This window comes from Astyanax mexicanus, chromosome 22 (assembly GCF_023375975.1).
Source record: "Astyanax mexicanus isolate ESR-SI-001 chromosome 22, AstMex3_surface, whole genome shotgun sequence".
Taxonomy (NCBI): Eukaryota; Metazoa; Chordata; class Actinopteri; order Characiformes; family Acestrorhamphidae; genus Astyanax; species Astyanax mexicanus.
The window spans coordinates 25,744,892-25,760,896 of NC_064429.1; the positions used below are offsets into that span (position 1 = coordinate 25,744,892).

At 41.1% G+C, this 16,005-nt stretch overlaps 1 protein-coding gene across 6 annotated transcripts in view; it reads left to right on the forward strand.

The window, feature by feature from the left end:
* mctp1a (multiple C2 domains, transmembrane 1a) overlaps positions 1-16,005 on the forward strand; it is a 254,147-nt gene that overhangs the window by 220,124 nt on the left and 18,018 nt on the right. For 4 of the 6 annotated variants that reach the window (XM_049470826.1, XM_007243904.4, XM_022667577.2 and 1 more), the window contains one exon: positions 2,605-2,706. The exons of the other annotated variants lie outside the window; for them this stretch is intronic. In XM_049470826.1, coding sequence (XP_049326783.1) covers positions 2,605-2,706 — 102 coding nt within the window. The remainder of the gene's footprint in view (positions 1-2,604; positions 2,707-16,005) is intronic. 6 annotated transcript variants of the gene reach the window in all.

The window sequence follows — 16,005 nt, forward strand, 5'->3', positions numbered from 1 at the left end:
TGGTTGCTCCAGTTGTGTACTACACATAGTAATATAGGACAAATTACATTTAAAATTTTAAGAGTTCTTTTACCACAGTCACGCATTGTGGATGTTTGAGTATACTCAACTCATCTTTAGCCCTATCTGGATGGGACTAGTTTCTCAGGGGGTCCTGGGGTAATTTTCCCTTTTATGGGGGGGTCCTCTGTGATTTTATTCCCGTCCGGAAAGACCATGTACGTGTTTTTCTCAGACGTCCTCTGAGAAAATTACAGGCTGAACTACCTACTGTTTTTCGTTGAACTCCGTGGTCCTCCGGTAATTTTAGTCCCATCCGGACTCACATCTCTTTTCGTCACCTCACGTTTAATAAAATAGCTATTTGTCCACTGAGATGCACTGTAATTACACTTTGGGCACTGGTTTCCACAAAGATCCACTTAAACACAACAGTGAGTGAAAATGGAGGAGCTACTGAAAGCGATGTCATGTGACCGAGAAAGCCTAAAAACTCACTGGTCCCCCTGTTTTTTCAATTGCATTCTGGAATGCTAGTTTGATCACTGAGTAGAAGTGTAAAACATAGTTTACAGACGTCCCCCTGAGAAACTAATCCCGTCCGGATAGGGCTTTCGACAACTCAACTTTTATTAAAACTGTGTATTGCACACTAAAGACCTAGTTAGTATTACTAGTTAGGGTCTCACTAATAGAGGCCAACATACAGAGTAACCACATTCAGAGTATGTGGTTAGATATTTGAGTATACTCAACTATAATACTTTTATTCATATGATATAATACATACCCAAAAGTATGTAGCTTAGCAAGCTACTTACTTATTAAATGCAATCAGAATAGATCCAAAATTCTGTTACCCATACTATCTATCCCCAAAGTAGCCAGACTTCCATGATATTCATGTTTATATGAAATATAGAGATATAAACTTCATGCTTACAAACTTACATTCATACATAAAATAAACAAAAATGGCACATAAAACTAGGCATTAGAAAGTGAGAGTCAGTGAGAGAAGAAAGACAGATGGAGTGCATGACGCTCTTCTTTAGTTTCACTACTACATGGCACAAAAAGCAGACACTGCCACATATTGTTTGCTGTGCAAATCCTGTTTATTTTTTATTATCTGTTGTTGTTGTTGTTTAAAATGTGTGTATCTTTCATCAGGGCTCTTTCATTCGGTGAAAGAAGATGAGATGCTATCAGCCAAAAAAAAAGAGGGAAAAGTATGGAAGGGCAAGGATTATTTGCAGTCTGGCTTGCATTGGCATTTACAATCAGTAATCAGGCATCTAATGGGCTGGCGGGAGCAGCTGGGGCTGTGTGATATAAGCAGGGCGGTTATCGATGCCCTGACAGGTGCATGCTGGGTAATAACTGACGCGGCGTGTATATATCGCGCCGCTTGGTGCCCTGGGGTGCCGTAAAGACATGCGCTTGTTTCTGTGACCCCTGGGCCTGTCGACAACGCTTAATGCACATTTCACAGCCATGTCTTTCTCTTTTTTCTCTCTTTCTTCTTCTCTTTCTTTTGCCCCATCTATACTGCATGTGTCTCAGTGCTCACCACCGTTCACCATCTCTTTCTCCATCCGTAGCTCCGTCGCTCCATCAGGGCCACATTAGCAGGGGAAAACACAAGCTAACCTCTTTGCACCGTGAAATGCCGAAAATCTGATCCCAATTCATGCACAATTATGTCAGTTGGAATCTAGCATTACAAGCGGGGCTTATCTGTAGATAGCACATGGAGCGCTAAGCCCGGCGGATCCGAAGGGATGGGGTTGATCTGGGCGATAGCTGCATGCTAGTATGTAATTGGACTAAAGAGTGCGGCAGGGATTATTTTTAATACTTTGAAAAACTGTGACTGAAAACTTGTTCCGGGGCTATTGAGCTTGTGATTTGCTACGCGTGTCCTCAGGTACCGAGCCTCTCTTTTTTTTTCCTTCTTCTTCTACTTCTTTTTTTTTCTTCCTCCCCCCTTTCTTTTCCTTTCCCTAAGTGCTGAGGAGAGCGGAGAGAAAAGGGAGAAAGAGGGAGGGAGGGGAAGAAAAGTTTGTGGCGCTTTCAGTTCCTTTCTTTTTCCTTTTCTTCCTCACGCCTCTGAAAGATGAAAAGCTTCATGCTGTAAAAGATGCTTTTGACTGTTTTTGCCTCCCCCTTTTCTTTCTCCCCCCTCCCTTGTTTTTTTTCTTTCTTTTTTTCTTTTTTTTTCTTTTCGGTAAATGCTCCTAGGAACTGCATTTTAATCATGTTTGGCTAATAGAAAAAGAAACATTAAAAATATACAACAAAAAAGAGATAAAGGAAAGCCCTCACAGACGCACAGACTCATGGCATTGCCTGAATCTTGCTTTGCAAGACGAGGAAGGAAAAAAAAATGTCTTTTTTGCCTTTGCCAAATCCATCAGATCGATTTTTCATTCTTTGCTGTCTCTCACTCGCTCACTCACTCCCTCAAGATCACTCGGTAGCCTTCCTTCAATCCTTCTATGTTCACAAATCGTCTTTTTGTGTTTTCATTCCTTTTGCTCTTAATTCTTTTATATTGATACCCTGCTTTTAAAAAGATCTCAATTTATTTTGGTCCATAAGGTGCCGGGCTCTGTCCCCTCCCATGACGGTCGGCTGCCCGAAAGCCATATCCTTGAGGATATTTTGGCTTCCTGGCACTTTGAGTGGATTCGCGTGATGGTGGTAAGTTTTGTGGCCCGTTTTGTCCTGTGTCTGGCTTCTGTGGTCCATCATGTGTCCACCACCTCCACCGCTGCAGGGCTGTGTGTCGCTTCGTCCCACCGCCGTCGTCTTCTCTCACCACTCTGTCCTTGGCTGTCACTTGTCGTCCACCCACCCTGCTTTTGTAGTTAGTCTGGTAGTCTGGTAGTTAACACTGTCACCAAACTAAACAGGAGTCACTTGGAACTGCTAGTACTAACATAATCCGAACTAATCTAATGTCTTCTTCTTGTGTCTAGACTATAAGATCTAGATAAGTCTATAAGCTAGACCCCTCGTTTGGCACTCACTCAGCTGCAGTTTTCACCTTCAAAACTCCCCGGCTGGTCTTTGGGTCAGTAGTCCTGGTAGCGTCAAAATGCATTGGCATCAACACCCTTATTCCCCACTTTTGACTCACTGAAGTTGGTTACAGAGGAGCGTGTTTCTTCTCTTCTTCTTCTCTGTCTTCCTTTTGTTCCCCATATCTCTCTCTCTCTCTCTGTGTTTCACTTCAGTCTTTACAACAACTTTCCCAGAGTCTCCTGGGACGTTAATAGCATGCCTACTTAAAAGTGTGTGTGTCTGAATCCAAACACCTCATCCACTGGTGCACTAAAACATAGCAACTAAACAGACACTAAATCAGAACTCACTGCCACTGATGCCACCACCAATGTAGGTGGATTTCATGGCATCTGGAGAACTGGAGATCTTGGCTTGATTTTACGACCCGGTCACCCACAATGAGCAAATCGCAAATCGCAAAACTTACAAACTTACGCGCAACAAAAAAAAGGACTGTATGTATGCCAAACAAGGAAGCAAGCAGGGAAGGAAGGAAGCCTTGGCTTACGAGGACCCTTTTAACTGGAGTTATGAATGAATTATGAGAGCAGATCCTTGATGTTTGTCTTCAAGAGGAGGGAATGCCATTGCCGTTTCTGTCATTTTCAGCGGTGTACCTTTAAAAAAAAAAAAAAAAAAAAACACTCAAAATGTAGAATTTCCACACTCGCGCTCTCGGAATAACAGCTCGCCGCATTAATGTGTAATGAAGAAGCTGGTGACATTTTAGAAAGCATGTTAGAAATACAGAACATTTTGTTAATGTAGCAGGAAGATGTAGGTAACACAGATTTCACTCTCTCTTTCTCTATCTCTCTCTGCCGATGGAATCCTACTCCTTTCGTACTACAGCTTGAGCTTCCTCTCTCGTTATAGGGTTGTGTCGTTATATAGAGTGTCTAGATCACTGAGTCTGTTGGTGGCCGGCGGGATGATGGCTGTTTGTCTATGACGGCCTTGTTTTTTTTCCCGGAGATGGAGAGGCCGGGAGCGAATCCGGGGCAGCGTCGGATGAAACTAATTGCGCCCCATTCATCATCAGGTGGCACCCTGGGACCCGGAGAGGACGGGGCAAGGAGAGCAGGCGTAGCGGGGTGAGGAGGGGGGGTCGAGGGGCATCGGCGGCAGGTCGGAGGAGGCCTGGAGGGGCGGTCGGGGTTGGAAGAGGCGGGGAAACGGGGGCAGCGTTCGGCCCGACCTTGAGGCTGATGGAGTGGGTTGCCCGCTGGGCGTGGACGCCTGGGGAGTAATGGCGAAGGTGAACCCGGCTCTCCGGCGGCCCCATTAGAGCCTAATGCTGTTGTTTTAGTAGGGGGAGCGGTGGGAAGCGGAGGTCGGGCCCAAAATAAACCCCGTCCTCACTCCTCGTCTCTCTTCCTGACACGTGTTTACGCCGCTATTTATCCGAGCATCCCAGCGACGGACACAGCGGGGCGGAGGAGTGCCGATGGAATGATGCCACAGAGCCGCAGTTTGCCACAAGCTCATGTGCAACTGATGCCGCCACTTGACTTTGGCTTTGTCTGGGGCTGAGATTACACACAAAAGGTGCCAAAACAAATTCTGTATATTGATGCCATCGAAAAACCACCTTTGATTCACCTAAAAAACATTTTAAAAACTTTCAGTCAGGCAAAATTATTAGGTAACACTTCACTTGGATGGTCCATTTGATGGCAACTGACATTCAACTAACATTCAACTGAATGTCTGTAAACTGCAACTTAACCATATGTTGAATGAAAATGATTCAAAATAGAATCTAACCCTACACCTAACCCTAATCCTTAATTAACCCTAAAATCTAACCCTACACTTAACCTTAACCCTAACCCTTAATCAACCCCTAAAATCTAACCCTACACCTAACCCTAACCTTAACCCATAATCAGCCCTAAAATCTAACCCTACAGCTAAGCCTAACCTTAACCATTAATCAACCCTAAAATCTAACCCTACACTTAACCCTTAATCAACCCTAAAATCTAACCCTACACCTAACCCTAACCTTAACCCATAATCAACCCTGAAATCTAACCCTAACCTTAACCTTAACCATTAATCAACCCTAAAATCTAACACTACACCTAACCTTAACCCTAACCTTAACCCTCAATCAACCCTAAAATCTAACCCTAACCTTAACCCTTAATCAACCCTAAATCTAACCCTAACCTTAACCCTTAATCAACCCTAAAATCTAACACTACACCTAACCTTAACCTTAACCTTAACCCTTAATCAACCCTACAATCTAACCTGAACCTTAACCTTAACCTAAACTTTAAATCTAACTCTAAACTTAATGCTGAAATGTTAAGACTAGAGTGCAGTTGAATGTTAGTTGAATGTCAGTTGAGCATCATCAAATGGACCATCCAAGTACAGTGTTACCAATTATTATGCTTTTATTAATATTATTTCTAACACTTAACTTTTAACGTTTTTGTCTAGATGGCCTATGTATAATATCTATATATTTATACTTAATATATTATATATAAAGAATAAAGATGCTAAAAAGGGTAAAAGCCATCATAGAATCTTAATATAACTCCTTGCAAGAGAAGGCAAAAGAGTTCTCAGCTTAAAAGTTAAAATAAAGAGTTTTTATCCCAAGTTGATCCCATTTGATATCATGTCAATTAGACACTGAGGACAGTTTATTTCAAGAAATAGAGATTATCAGAACTCTCCTCAGACTATAAAACTATAAAAAACACAACTGCTATAAATACAAGACAAGGGCATTCTAAATAAAGGTCTCAGTTACGGAGTTTCAGTCTTTGATTACATCCTTTTATGGAATAATCCCATGTGTTTAATCAACAAAGCCTTCATATTTCAGGCCTGGAGTCAGAGAGGAGTTACCAGCCTGACACAGTTATACATCGGTGGTTCGTTCAAGACCTTCACCACCTTAGACAGTATAACTAAAGACTATAACTATAACATTTTCTTTACAACAATCTACACAGCCTTAAGCCTCAGACAAAGCTATCACAAATATAATAACTAAATCAGAGTGACTCTAAAATCACTAAAGTCACTGCAATATCAGTTCTTTTTGGAAAATTGTATTTTAGATATAAAAAAGATCTCAAATCATCCCATTTAGTTGGTTCAGTAAAAAAAAATGGTTGGAAGTCAAGATCTGGCTCTGAGATCCTTGGCCTTAGCTTTCATCTCTTTATCTGAGTGTCTCTTTGTAAGGGAGCAAACTTTGGAGGAAGAGTGGAGAGACACACAGTTCAAGCTGCTCGAGGTCTAGTGTGAAGTTTCCACCAATCAGTGATGGTTTGGAGAGACATGTCATCTGCTGGTGTTGATCCACTGTGTTTTATTATTAAGTCTAAAGTCAGTGCAGTTTTGTTTTCTTACAGCACTTCATGTTTCCCCTCTGCTGACAACTTTTATGGAGATGCAGATTTCATTTTCCAGCAGGACTTGGCACACTGCCCACTCTGCTTAAAGTACCAATTGGTCTTATATAATATTCTAATTTTCTGAGACACTGATTTTTGAGTTTTCATTGGCTGTAAGCCATAATCATCAACCATAATAAAAAAATAAACCCTTAAAATAGAAGAGAACACTCTGTATGTAATACATCTATGTAATATGTGAATTTCACATTTTGAACTAAATTACTAATAAAAGTACTTTTTTAATGATATTGTTTTTTTTAGATGCACTAGTAAGTAAAATAAAATAAAAAAGAATAAAAATATACTAAATATGTATAAATCTATAAAAAATAAGATTAGAGGATACATTGTTCCTCAGTATACATGACCAGTGATATTGCACATAGGTTGATAGTAAATAAATAGTAAATAAATCAAAAATTAAAGTAAATAAGTGGTAATATTACACCTAGTGCAACTTATCTTAAGATGTATTCCTTATTGATAATCATCTAAAGTATGGTAAGCCTGAAATAATGTAAAAAAAAAAAATATTAAAATAAAAAAAATGTGTTGGGCATTACATGTTACATCTGTCTGTTTTTTTTGTTTTGTTTTGTTGTTCTCTTATTTGTTTATATGTTCTATTGGTGATCTGATGTCTGGTTTTGTCTGATGACCAATCATGTTGTATTTGCACAGCAACAAAAAATGTAATAAATAAGTAAGTAAAAAATATAAAAATACATACTCTCATAGAAAACTAAATGCAGGCTTTCAGAGGGGGATCAAATGGGGGTTGAACTCAATGGACACAAGCTTATGAGTGAGCTGCACTGATCACATGATGTGAGAAAATTAAAAATAAACTAACTTTTTTGGTCCTTGTCTAAATTCAATTAAAGCTTAATATGAGTTGCTAAAAGTTTTCCCAGAATAGTTCATTCATTAAAAGCCAAAAACTACTGTGTAGAATGATATACTGTACGTATGCTGTAGCTTTGGGCGGTGTACTGTATGTGCTGGAGGAACCCAGCAGCTCAAGCCTGTGGAGACAATAAGGTGGAATAGATAGTTATGCACGTATGAAAATGTAACATTTATGTATTCATATTTATGTATACACGTATGAATTCTCCCAGTTCACTCAAGGATTACGGTGGTGGGGGGGGATAAATAATTTATTAAAAACGCTCGCTTCAAAACGGAACATCTGCCTCTTTCATGTCGTGCTGGCAAGGTGCCAAAAGCACACAGCGATATCTATTGCTAGTGACTATTGCAGCCTAATAGCGACTGTGTCTCCAGCCAGGAGACCTCTGATACCGCATCTTCTTCAGGCTGGAAAGGTGACTGACTGCTGAATGGTCCCGGCTTCTACAGTTTGAAGTGGCCTCTATATTCTGTTGTTTTATTGGTTTTATTGGTATCTGATCTTTGTAGAACTGCAGAACATTTCTGTTCTGAGTTCTAGTTAGTAATAAAGACTAAGAACTAAGTTTTTCACCATATTTTAAGGATTTTCAGATGTTCAGACCAGACTCAAGAACCAAGGTTTATGTGTTTTTCACATTGCAGTTTAGTAAGGGGAATATAGAGCTTTGCTATGTCCTGTTGTCATCACCTACGTAGACTGTGTCTATGCTATACTTGACTTGATTTGAAACTGGTTTGTAGGATATTTTCAGTTCAGGAAGTTGCCTTTCCACACATTGTACCAGATCTGAACTCTCTAGAGTGCAGACGCATCATGCAGCAGAATGAGCAAAACAGATTACCTGTGGATACCTTCTATTTCTAGTTATAAATAAGACTTAATCTACAGTTACAGTAGATACAGGAGTCACAAGTAGAATCTATTAAGGATAAAGGCCAATGTATAATTCTGCGTCGACCCTGTCACCGCGTACCCTGAGCTGTAGCCGACGCCGTAGCTTGACGCAGACCTCCCTGGTAATGTATCTACATGTCGCGGAAAGCCGCAGCTGTGATTGGTCCGCTGGGCCTTGCGTTCCCGCCCACACATTCCCGCTTTTGTGTATTTTAAACGGCAAAAAGATGTAATCGCATAAGCTTTATCGCAGGTTTATCGCAGAAGTATAAACTGACCTTAAAGGATTACATTTTGTCACAACACCTGTTCTTTTTCTTCTTCTATTGTTTAACGAGTCACCATAGCTTGCCTGAATCTTCTGTAATTGGTTGAAAAGTCCAAACCATCTTAAAAAAAAAAAATGAACTGGACCAAGGTTCAATTGATTCAAACTGGGACCATCTTAGGTCGGGCAATTTTTTTTTTTTTTTATCAATCTTAATTATGTCTGTGGCTTTTTGACCTGCCCCCCAAAGGAGCACCTGCTTTAGACATTTAAACACTGTACAAACAGCAAATTGGAGCAGCGTGAAAGACTGACAGAACGTATACTCCCTCATTCCCCCCACACACGCACACACACACACACACATACAGGCCTTACGATTTGAGTTACATATTTGAAATTGGACTAAATAACCTTCTCCAACAAAGAACCACAGGGGTCTCCAGGTTTATTGTCAATACCTCTGAGAATTTGTTAAGATGCTGCTATCTTTGGACGTTTCTACTTACATTTAAAAAATGTCGAATCTCTCTAGCAGCATCTCCTCTCGGTCTGAAGTGAGCAGAGTTCAGGTTTTTCCCAAGTTTTTTAAATTAGCAGTGATGTATGTTGTCCTGCTGTTGTCTTGCTGATGCTATACTTAGGGGGGGTAACAAAGCTGACGATGCTTCGCTTAGACAACAATAATTTCACTGTAGATACAAATAAAAGTGATAAAACTGATCCACATATCCAAAACGCTCAATTTAAAAATAACTTTCTTTTAATTGAGGCTGTGCAAAATGAAGTATGACCAAATTTGTGCTGAGCTTTTGCACTTTAATTAGTAATTCGTAGTTTTTTTTTTTTTTTTTTGAGGAGGGGCAGAGTGCTTTGTAGCGTGGATTCCTTTATGTAAATAATGTTGGCACGCAGTATTTAGGATAGCAGTTATTGGGATCAAGCGAGCAGTCGGGGGAGTTCCCATTAGTTGGAGTCTGACACACACCTCAGATCTAATTATACTGCAGTTTTAATTAACCTCCCAAAGTGCTCCTACACAAAGATTTCATTGACAAGGCTTTCCCTGTACGTCTCTTCCCCCTATTCCATTCATAATGAATCGAGTGCTAATGAACTACTTTTGGAAAATTAATACACTCATCCAATTTTAAAGAAGTTGTATTTCCTTTTCATGTCTTCCCGATAAGAGGTGGGCCCGTGGCGTGCCGGTGGGACGCGTCTTGGCTTCATTTGCTATTGGAAGTGTGCATCCTCTCCTTGTGTTGTCCCCCCGGAACGGGGCACTCAGATTCCAGGCGTCTGGGTCAGCGCGCCTTTTGGCTGGAAATGAGAGGAGACTTTTGTAGGTGCGCAAATAATACCTGCATCCGGGGAGAGGCTCGGCCCGGGTGAAATTATTTCATTTTCATCTTGATCTCTTATCTTATCAGCTTCTTTGTTCCCTTCACCTTTGGTGCTGCCTAGATCAAAGAAGTGTGTTTTCTCTCTCCCCCAAACAAGCGGCGCGAGGGTTGCGGGTGTGGATTAGCTCCGGTTGGGGGTCTGTCCTCTTGCATTGCAGCTTGGGCTTTGGTGTAAATGAAGTTTGGCACCCCCGGGACACCGTATTCCCCTCCAACCCCCTTTGCCATCACTAACAAACAACCCATGCCCCCTTCGAAGTGCCCATCCTAGGCCATGCCAATCTCATCAAGACCACCCACCTCCCCTACTGAGTGCCCATTGTGAGCAAGTCTAGGGACCTCCTAGAGGGATGGAGAAGTGTGAATAGCCTGACGCTGGGCTCTAGCTGCGATGGATGTGCCTGTGCTTGCCATTATATGACGCTAGCGCCGCTAACCCTAAGGAGATGGGTAATGGGAAAGCGTTGGGTGGTTCGGGACAGATGTGTTTGTCTTTCACACTGCTTAATTACCACACCAGTGGTGCCGCGATGGACCTGTATTTCAGAGCCTAATATACCATATTTGCTGATAAAGGGTGGCTTAAATGACTCTCATTTATTTGTTTAGTTGTGAGAGAAAATGTTTGGTAGCTTTTAAAAAAATTAAAAGTACAGATAAGCTAGTTCTAGATTATTTGAGTTATTTGTTTTTTTCAGGTGGACTAGGGCTAATATAAGTAGTTCATCTGGATGAAACCTGGATAAAGTCAGACTATCTTTCTGATGCTTATTAAAGATTTGTCTTTACTTAAAGCAGAAATCCTATGATTTATCATTTTTCCAATGTAATAAGGGGGGAAAATAGTCCAACAAATGGCATAAATATGTTTCTGGACCATCCCTGCCAAGCCAAAACTATTCATTCTAGTAGAAAAATGAGTCACAATAGTATTTGCTGGTTACCTAAGTACTCGTGGAACTGCTAATGCTGCTGATACAAGAGCTACTGCGAATATGGACGTATTAGAACAGCAAAGAGAATAACTACAAAGTAAAAGTCTACATCTGCTCATTCACACATCATTAAAGTGAAGAGAGAGCTGGCCAAGCTAAACGAGAACTTGACAGATTTAAAATGCTAAAATCACCAGAAAAATCATCTCTAAAAGGAAATCACACCACAATGCACGTTCTTAAAGTACTCTTCTGCATGCTCAGTGCTTGCAACTGTACAGTCTCATCTTTAGAGATTTAGAACTCTATTTTAGAACCTTTATCTTTACAAATAAAGGACAATGCATGTGTTAGTGCTCGCTTTTTTTAAAGGAACTATTTATCAGTGGAATGGCACCAAAACTAGATCAGCTTTCCATAAAAATTAGCTTTATTAGCCGACATCCGCTGCGTACGACTCCGCTGCACACAGTGTGCCTCTGTGTGTGTCCAAGTAGGTTGGTAAGGTAATGTAAGGTAATGGAATGGCCATATGTAGCATCAGCAGTCTTCAGCCCAAGCAGGCTCCAACAGCGGAGGTCCATCAAAGGGCCTGAGGGAAGCAGCTGGTGGGCCCTTTGGAGCAGGTTGCTCATGCACACACACACACACACTTACAAACTGTGTCTGTGTGTGTCTGTGTGTGTATGAGCTGTACAGAGGAGCAGTGAAAACAAGCCTCTCTCCAGGCCAGTATTATTCCAACCTCCCGCCTCCTTCGGTCCACTTTTGAAGGCAGGAAATCGGAGTTAACTCACGGTTCGAGGGCCATGTGGCAATGGTTTAGACTGGGGAGACCCGTGACCCACACCTCTACACACACACACACACACATATATACACACACACGCACACACATATACATACACACACACAGACTCACGCACAGTGTCCCTCAAAACCTTCTTCTTCTCCAATACCGACCCCAATACAATGGCGGTGCATGTGGAGCGCTTTTGTTTCAATCAGTAACACGAACCAGATGGGGACGAGGAGCAGCGAGGAAAGAAAGGAGTCTTGTAAAATATTTGCGAAGAAAAAATAACCCTGGGACAGTGTCTAATTATATCTATTTGTCTTGTGTGGGTTTTCTGGGAGGCAGTGTGGCTTTGCAGGCCATATTTGGGGTCATTTTTCAAATGTGGGATCCAGAAGGATGAAGCAGGATGAGGGGAGGGTGGGGAGGGGAAGGGGGGGTCTGGGATGAGAGACTGTGATGTGCATGTAAGTGTGTGTGTTTGATTGTTTGAGAAGGAAGTAGAAGGAACATTTGGAATGACATTTTGATTTAATTTTTTAATTTTATAAAAAAAAAAGATCTCTTTTAGAGCCCATATGCAAAGTCTCAGAAGCCTAATAAGACACAAGCGCATTTCTTCATTTCTGGAACATAAGAGGGAAAAAAATGCCAGCCAGTCGTTCCCATTCAAACCTCCCTGGCAGCAGCAGATGCGGCGTGCCATCTCATAGCCTTGATTTCAGAATACTTGTGTGAAATATATGCTAATTCCTGCGTGATATAACATCAACCCAATTGCAATAATTGTGTTTCTGGACCATCCCTGAATGGTCTTTTAGGTTTTTGTAAGAGTTTTTCTGGTCACGACAGCTTTTTCTAGGTGCCTGAGCAATCATGGAACTTCAAATGCTGCTGATACAAGAGCTACTGCGAACATGGAGATATCAGAACAGCAAGTTGAAAATCTATAAAGTCTTTATCATTTTTTATATAATTAAACCAAATAAATGCAGAATTGAACAGACTGAAGAAAGAGCTGCCCAAGCTAAAAGAGAAAGCAACAGAGTTCAAATGTTAAAATCACCAAAGTATTTCACTTAAAGTGCGTTTTCACTTTTGTAGTTAATTTCTGTTCTGAATCAGTTGATGCATTCGTTTACTTGGAGCGTTTTCTCCCTCTGTATGGTTTGGTTTATTTTCACACAGGCATTAACTTAACCGCAACAAAATGCGCACCAATCAACCACACAAGCACATTGGTCAGAGCTGTCTTGGTGCGGAAGCAAGAAAGTAAATATAGTGAGAAGATTATGTGTTCCAGAATGAATATCTGTGCAGTGTAAAACTGCTTTAACACAGAAAGATGAAAATTTGCCACTGCACTTTCAAATACGACATGCAGTGCAGATCTACATGTAGTAAACGGAGTTGCGCGGTTGTGAGTAGTGAATGCAGCACAGACCACGCATTTAAACAGCAAGGAGCAGCAGAGACAGCATTTGTTCATAGCTGTGGTAAATAGCATTATCTGGCTAATATATCAGACTAAACTGTGTTTTATCAGCAGTTTAGCTCAAATAAAAGGAGTATATTATAGATAGTTGGGTTGAATCAAGACCGGACAACGTGCTCACCACAAGCGATTCGCTCTAGAGTTGGAGACCTCAGTCCGATTGCTTTGATCCGCACCTGAGTGTGATTACTGTTTTAACACCTGCTCAGTCGAACCACTGTAAGGGTACAAATGAACCAGAGTCCGTTTTAACTGGACCAAATAGTGCTGGTGGGAAAACTCCCTAAAAGGAGACCACACCACAATGCATGTTTTAAAAGTACTCATCTCTAAATCTCTAAATGCACAAAACTTGACCTTCTGGCTGTCTTAATCTTACAAGTATTACAAACTTTTTTTTTTAGACCCCTTTTAGACCCCATATGCAAAGTCTCAGAAGTCTAATAAGACACCAGCGCATATCTTCATTTCTGGAACATAAGAGGAAAAACGTCAGCCAGCCGCTCCCATTCAAACCTCCCTGGCAGCAGCAGATGCGGCATGCCATCTCATAGCCTTGATTTGAGAATACTTGTACACACAATGCGAGTGTGAAATATATGCTAATCCTCGCATGATATAACATCATCGCCATTGCATTAATATCCGCCGTCAAACTCTCTCACAGAAAGCGCGCGACGTACAGAACTAAAACAGAGCAAAATAAATAAAAAAGAGGAGGAAAAAGAAGTTCTTACGTAATCTAGTCTGTATGGAAATGTACCCCTCTTTTGTCTCTGCCCTGATTTGCACAGCGTCGTTTGATCCCGAGGCTCAAGGCGCTGGCCGGTTCCGAGAGGGCATTATCCACTATGACAGTGACATTTCAATTGATCTTCATGAAAAGCATGAGCGCGCCCTCTGTAGTGGTGCCAGGCTGGGGGCGAGCAGGGCCGGGGACTGCCCTGGTTCCCGGCCACAGAGAGCGCTAGAGCTCCTCGCTGCTGCGGAGAGAGCAGCATGGCACCGCTCTCCCGCTGAGATCATTGTACTGGGGGCTTCTTATATTTTTTAAGTGCTGCCAGTTGGTCCGGTGTGGGGTACGGTCAGTGTGAACAGAGGGAGACATGGAAAAGGTGCTTTCACCCTGATGGCCCTGAAGGTCTAGGCTTGTATTTTCTTGCTTTTGAGGTTCGGAAAAAAATGGCACAAATCAGTCTGCTGACAGTTGAGGCAGGAATACAGTGTTCTTTTATTGTGTTTTTCCTATTAAAAAGCTGTATATGAAAGAAATCACAAATGAGAATGTATAAGTCGACTAGAATTATTTATTACTAGAGGTGGCATTCAATAAAAAGTAAAAAGAAAAACAATCAGATCAATCAAGATAATATTTAATATACTGACTAATTGTGATTAATCCGTTTTTTCTCCTTTTTTGCTTTTATTACTAAACATTTAAAGCTGATGTCCGTAAGTTTTTGGTATTTAGGGCCCTCTGGTGAGCATGCGAAAGAATCATTTTAATCATTTGGGCGGGTGTGATGCGGTCTCCTTTCAGAGCGGATGAATCCGATTCCAGGTTATGTTCAGTCAGAGAGAGAGAGAGAGAGAGAGAGAGAGAGAGAGAGAGAGCACTCTTAGTCAGAAACTTCACTTCGACTACACACTTTGTATTTACTATGAGTAAATGAGCTGCTGAGATCTGACTTTCCCCTTCTGAAGTCTCCAGTGCTCCACCAGCCGCTCGCCTTCAGTAAAACTGAGCCGGATCCTCTTTTAGAGGCTGTACGTGTGACGTAAGTACATAAAGACGCGTGAAGTGGCCAGAAGAACTCCTGCGAAAAATTACCTGACACCCCAGTTTTTAAAATGAATATATATTAGGCTTAGCAGGGAAGGTTGTTCCAGCACACTGGTACCATTAAACACAATATTTTGTCCATTTGACCAATGCTGCGTTTAATTCAAACTTGTTTGCCGGAATTTCTAAGCTCCAAAGTAGGATATTTCAACTGTAGCGCCACCACAAGTATGATTTACTACTGAAAAAGTCTGAAAAGCATCACCAACCCTGAGTTTAAAATCCAAGAAAGGCTGAATGGCACAGCATAGCAGTCAACACAGTGCTTCTATATGGTTTATTATTACTTCTATCTAATTGTGTCTCATTAATTGAATTGTGCAAAGAGTTTTTCCTTTAACTTTTATCTGTGGACATGTTTCCATTTAAGTGCAAATGCTGACCTGCGATATAAAAGTAGCAGTTAAGGATTCTTAGACCAGTTTTGGTAAACTCTAAAGAGTTAAACTCTAAACTCTAAACCCAACTCTAAACTGTTTAACATTTCTCAGAAACATTTTGAAATAGTGTTATCAAACAGTTATCAAAATGTCTAACTAGTAGGATTGGGGCATCAATTCCAGCTCCAATATCTGATTTCTGAGGAAAAGGGGAACGCACCATAAGAGTGTGTTTATTTTTGTACTTCAGTTCACTTAGTCTAGCCCAAGGCAAAAAATCATACATGTTATATTAAGCAAGTTTTGCTTTGCTGAGCACTCAGGAATACATATCAGATATTGAAGAGATGTAAACAAATGTCATACGAGTAAATGTCATAAATGATTGGACAGATTGTATGTATGTTTTTGTCAGCTATGACTGTGACAATATTCTCAACACACACTGTAGAGTATTGTAAATTAAGCAGACACACAATTCTTTATCAAGTTTATCAAATGTAAGTGGGCCAAAACACAGGGCCTCAGCCACACTTTAAAACTCAAACTAATATTCGGTGGTTCCCAGTTTA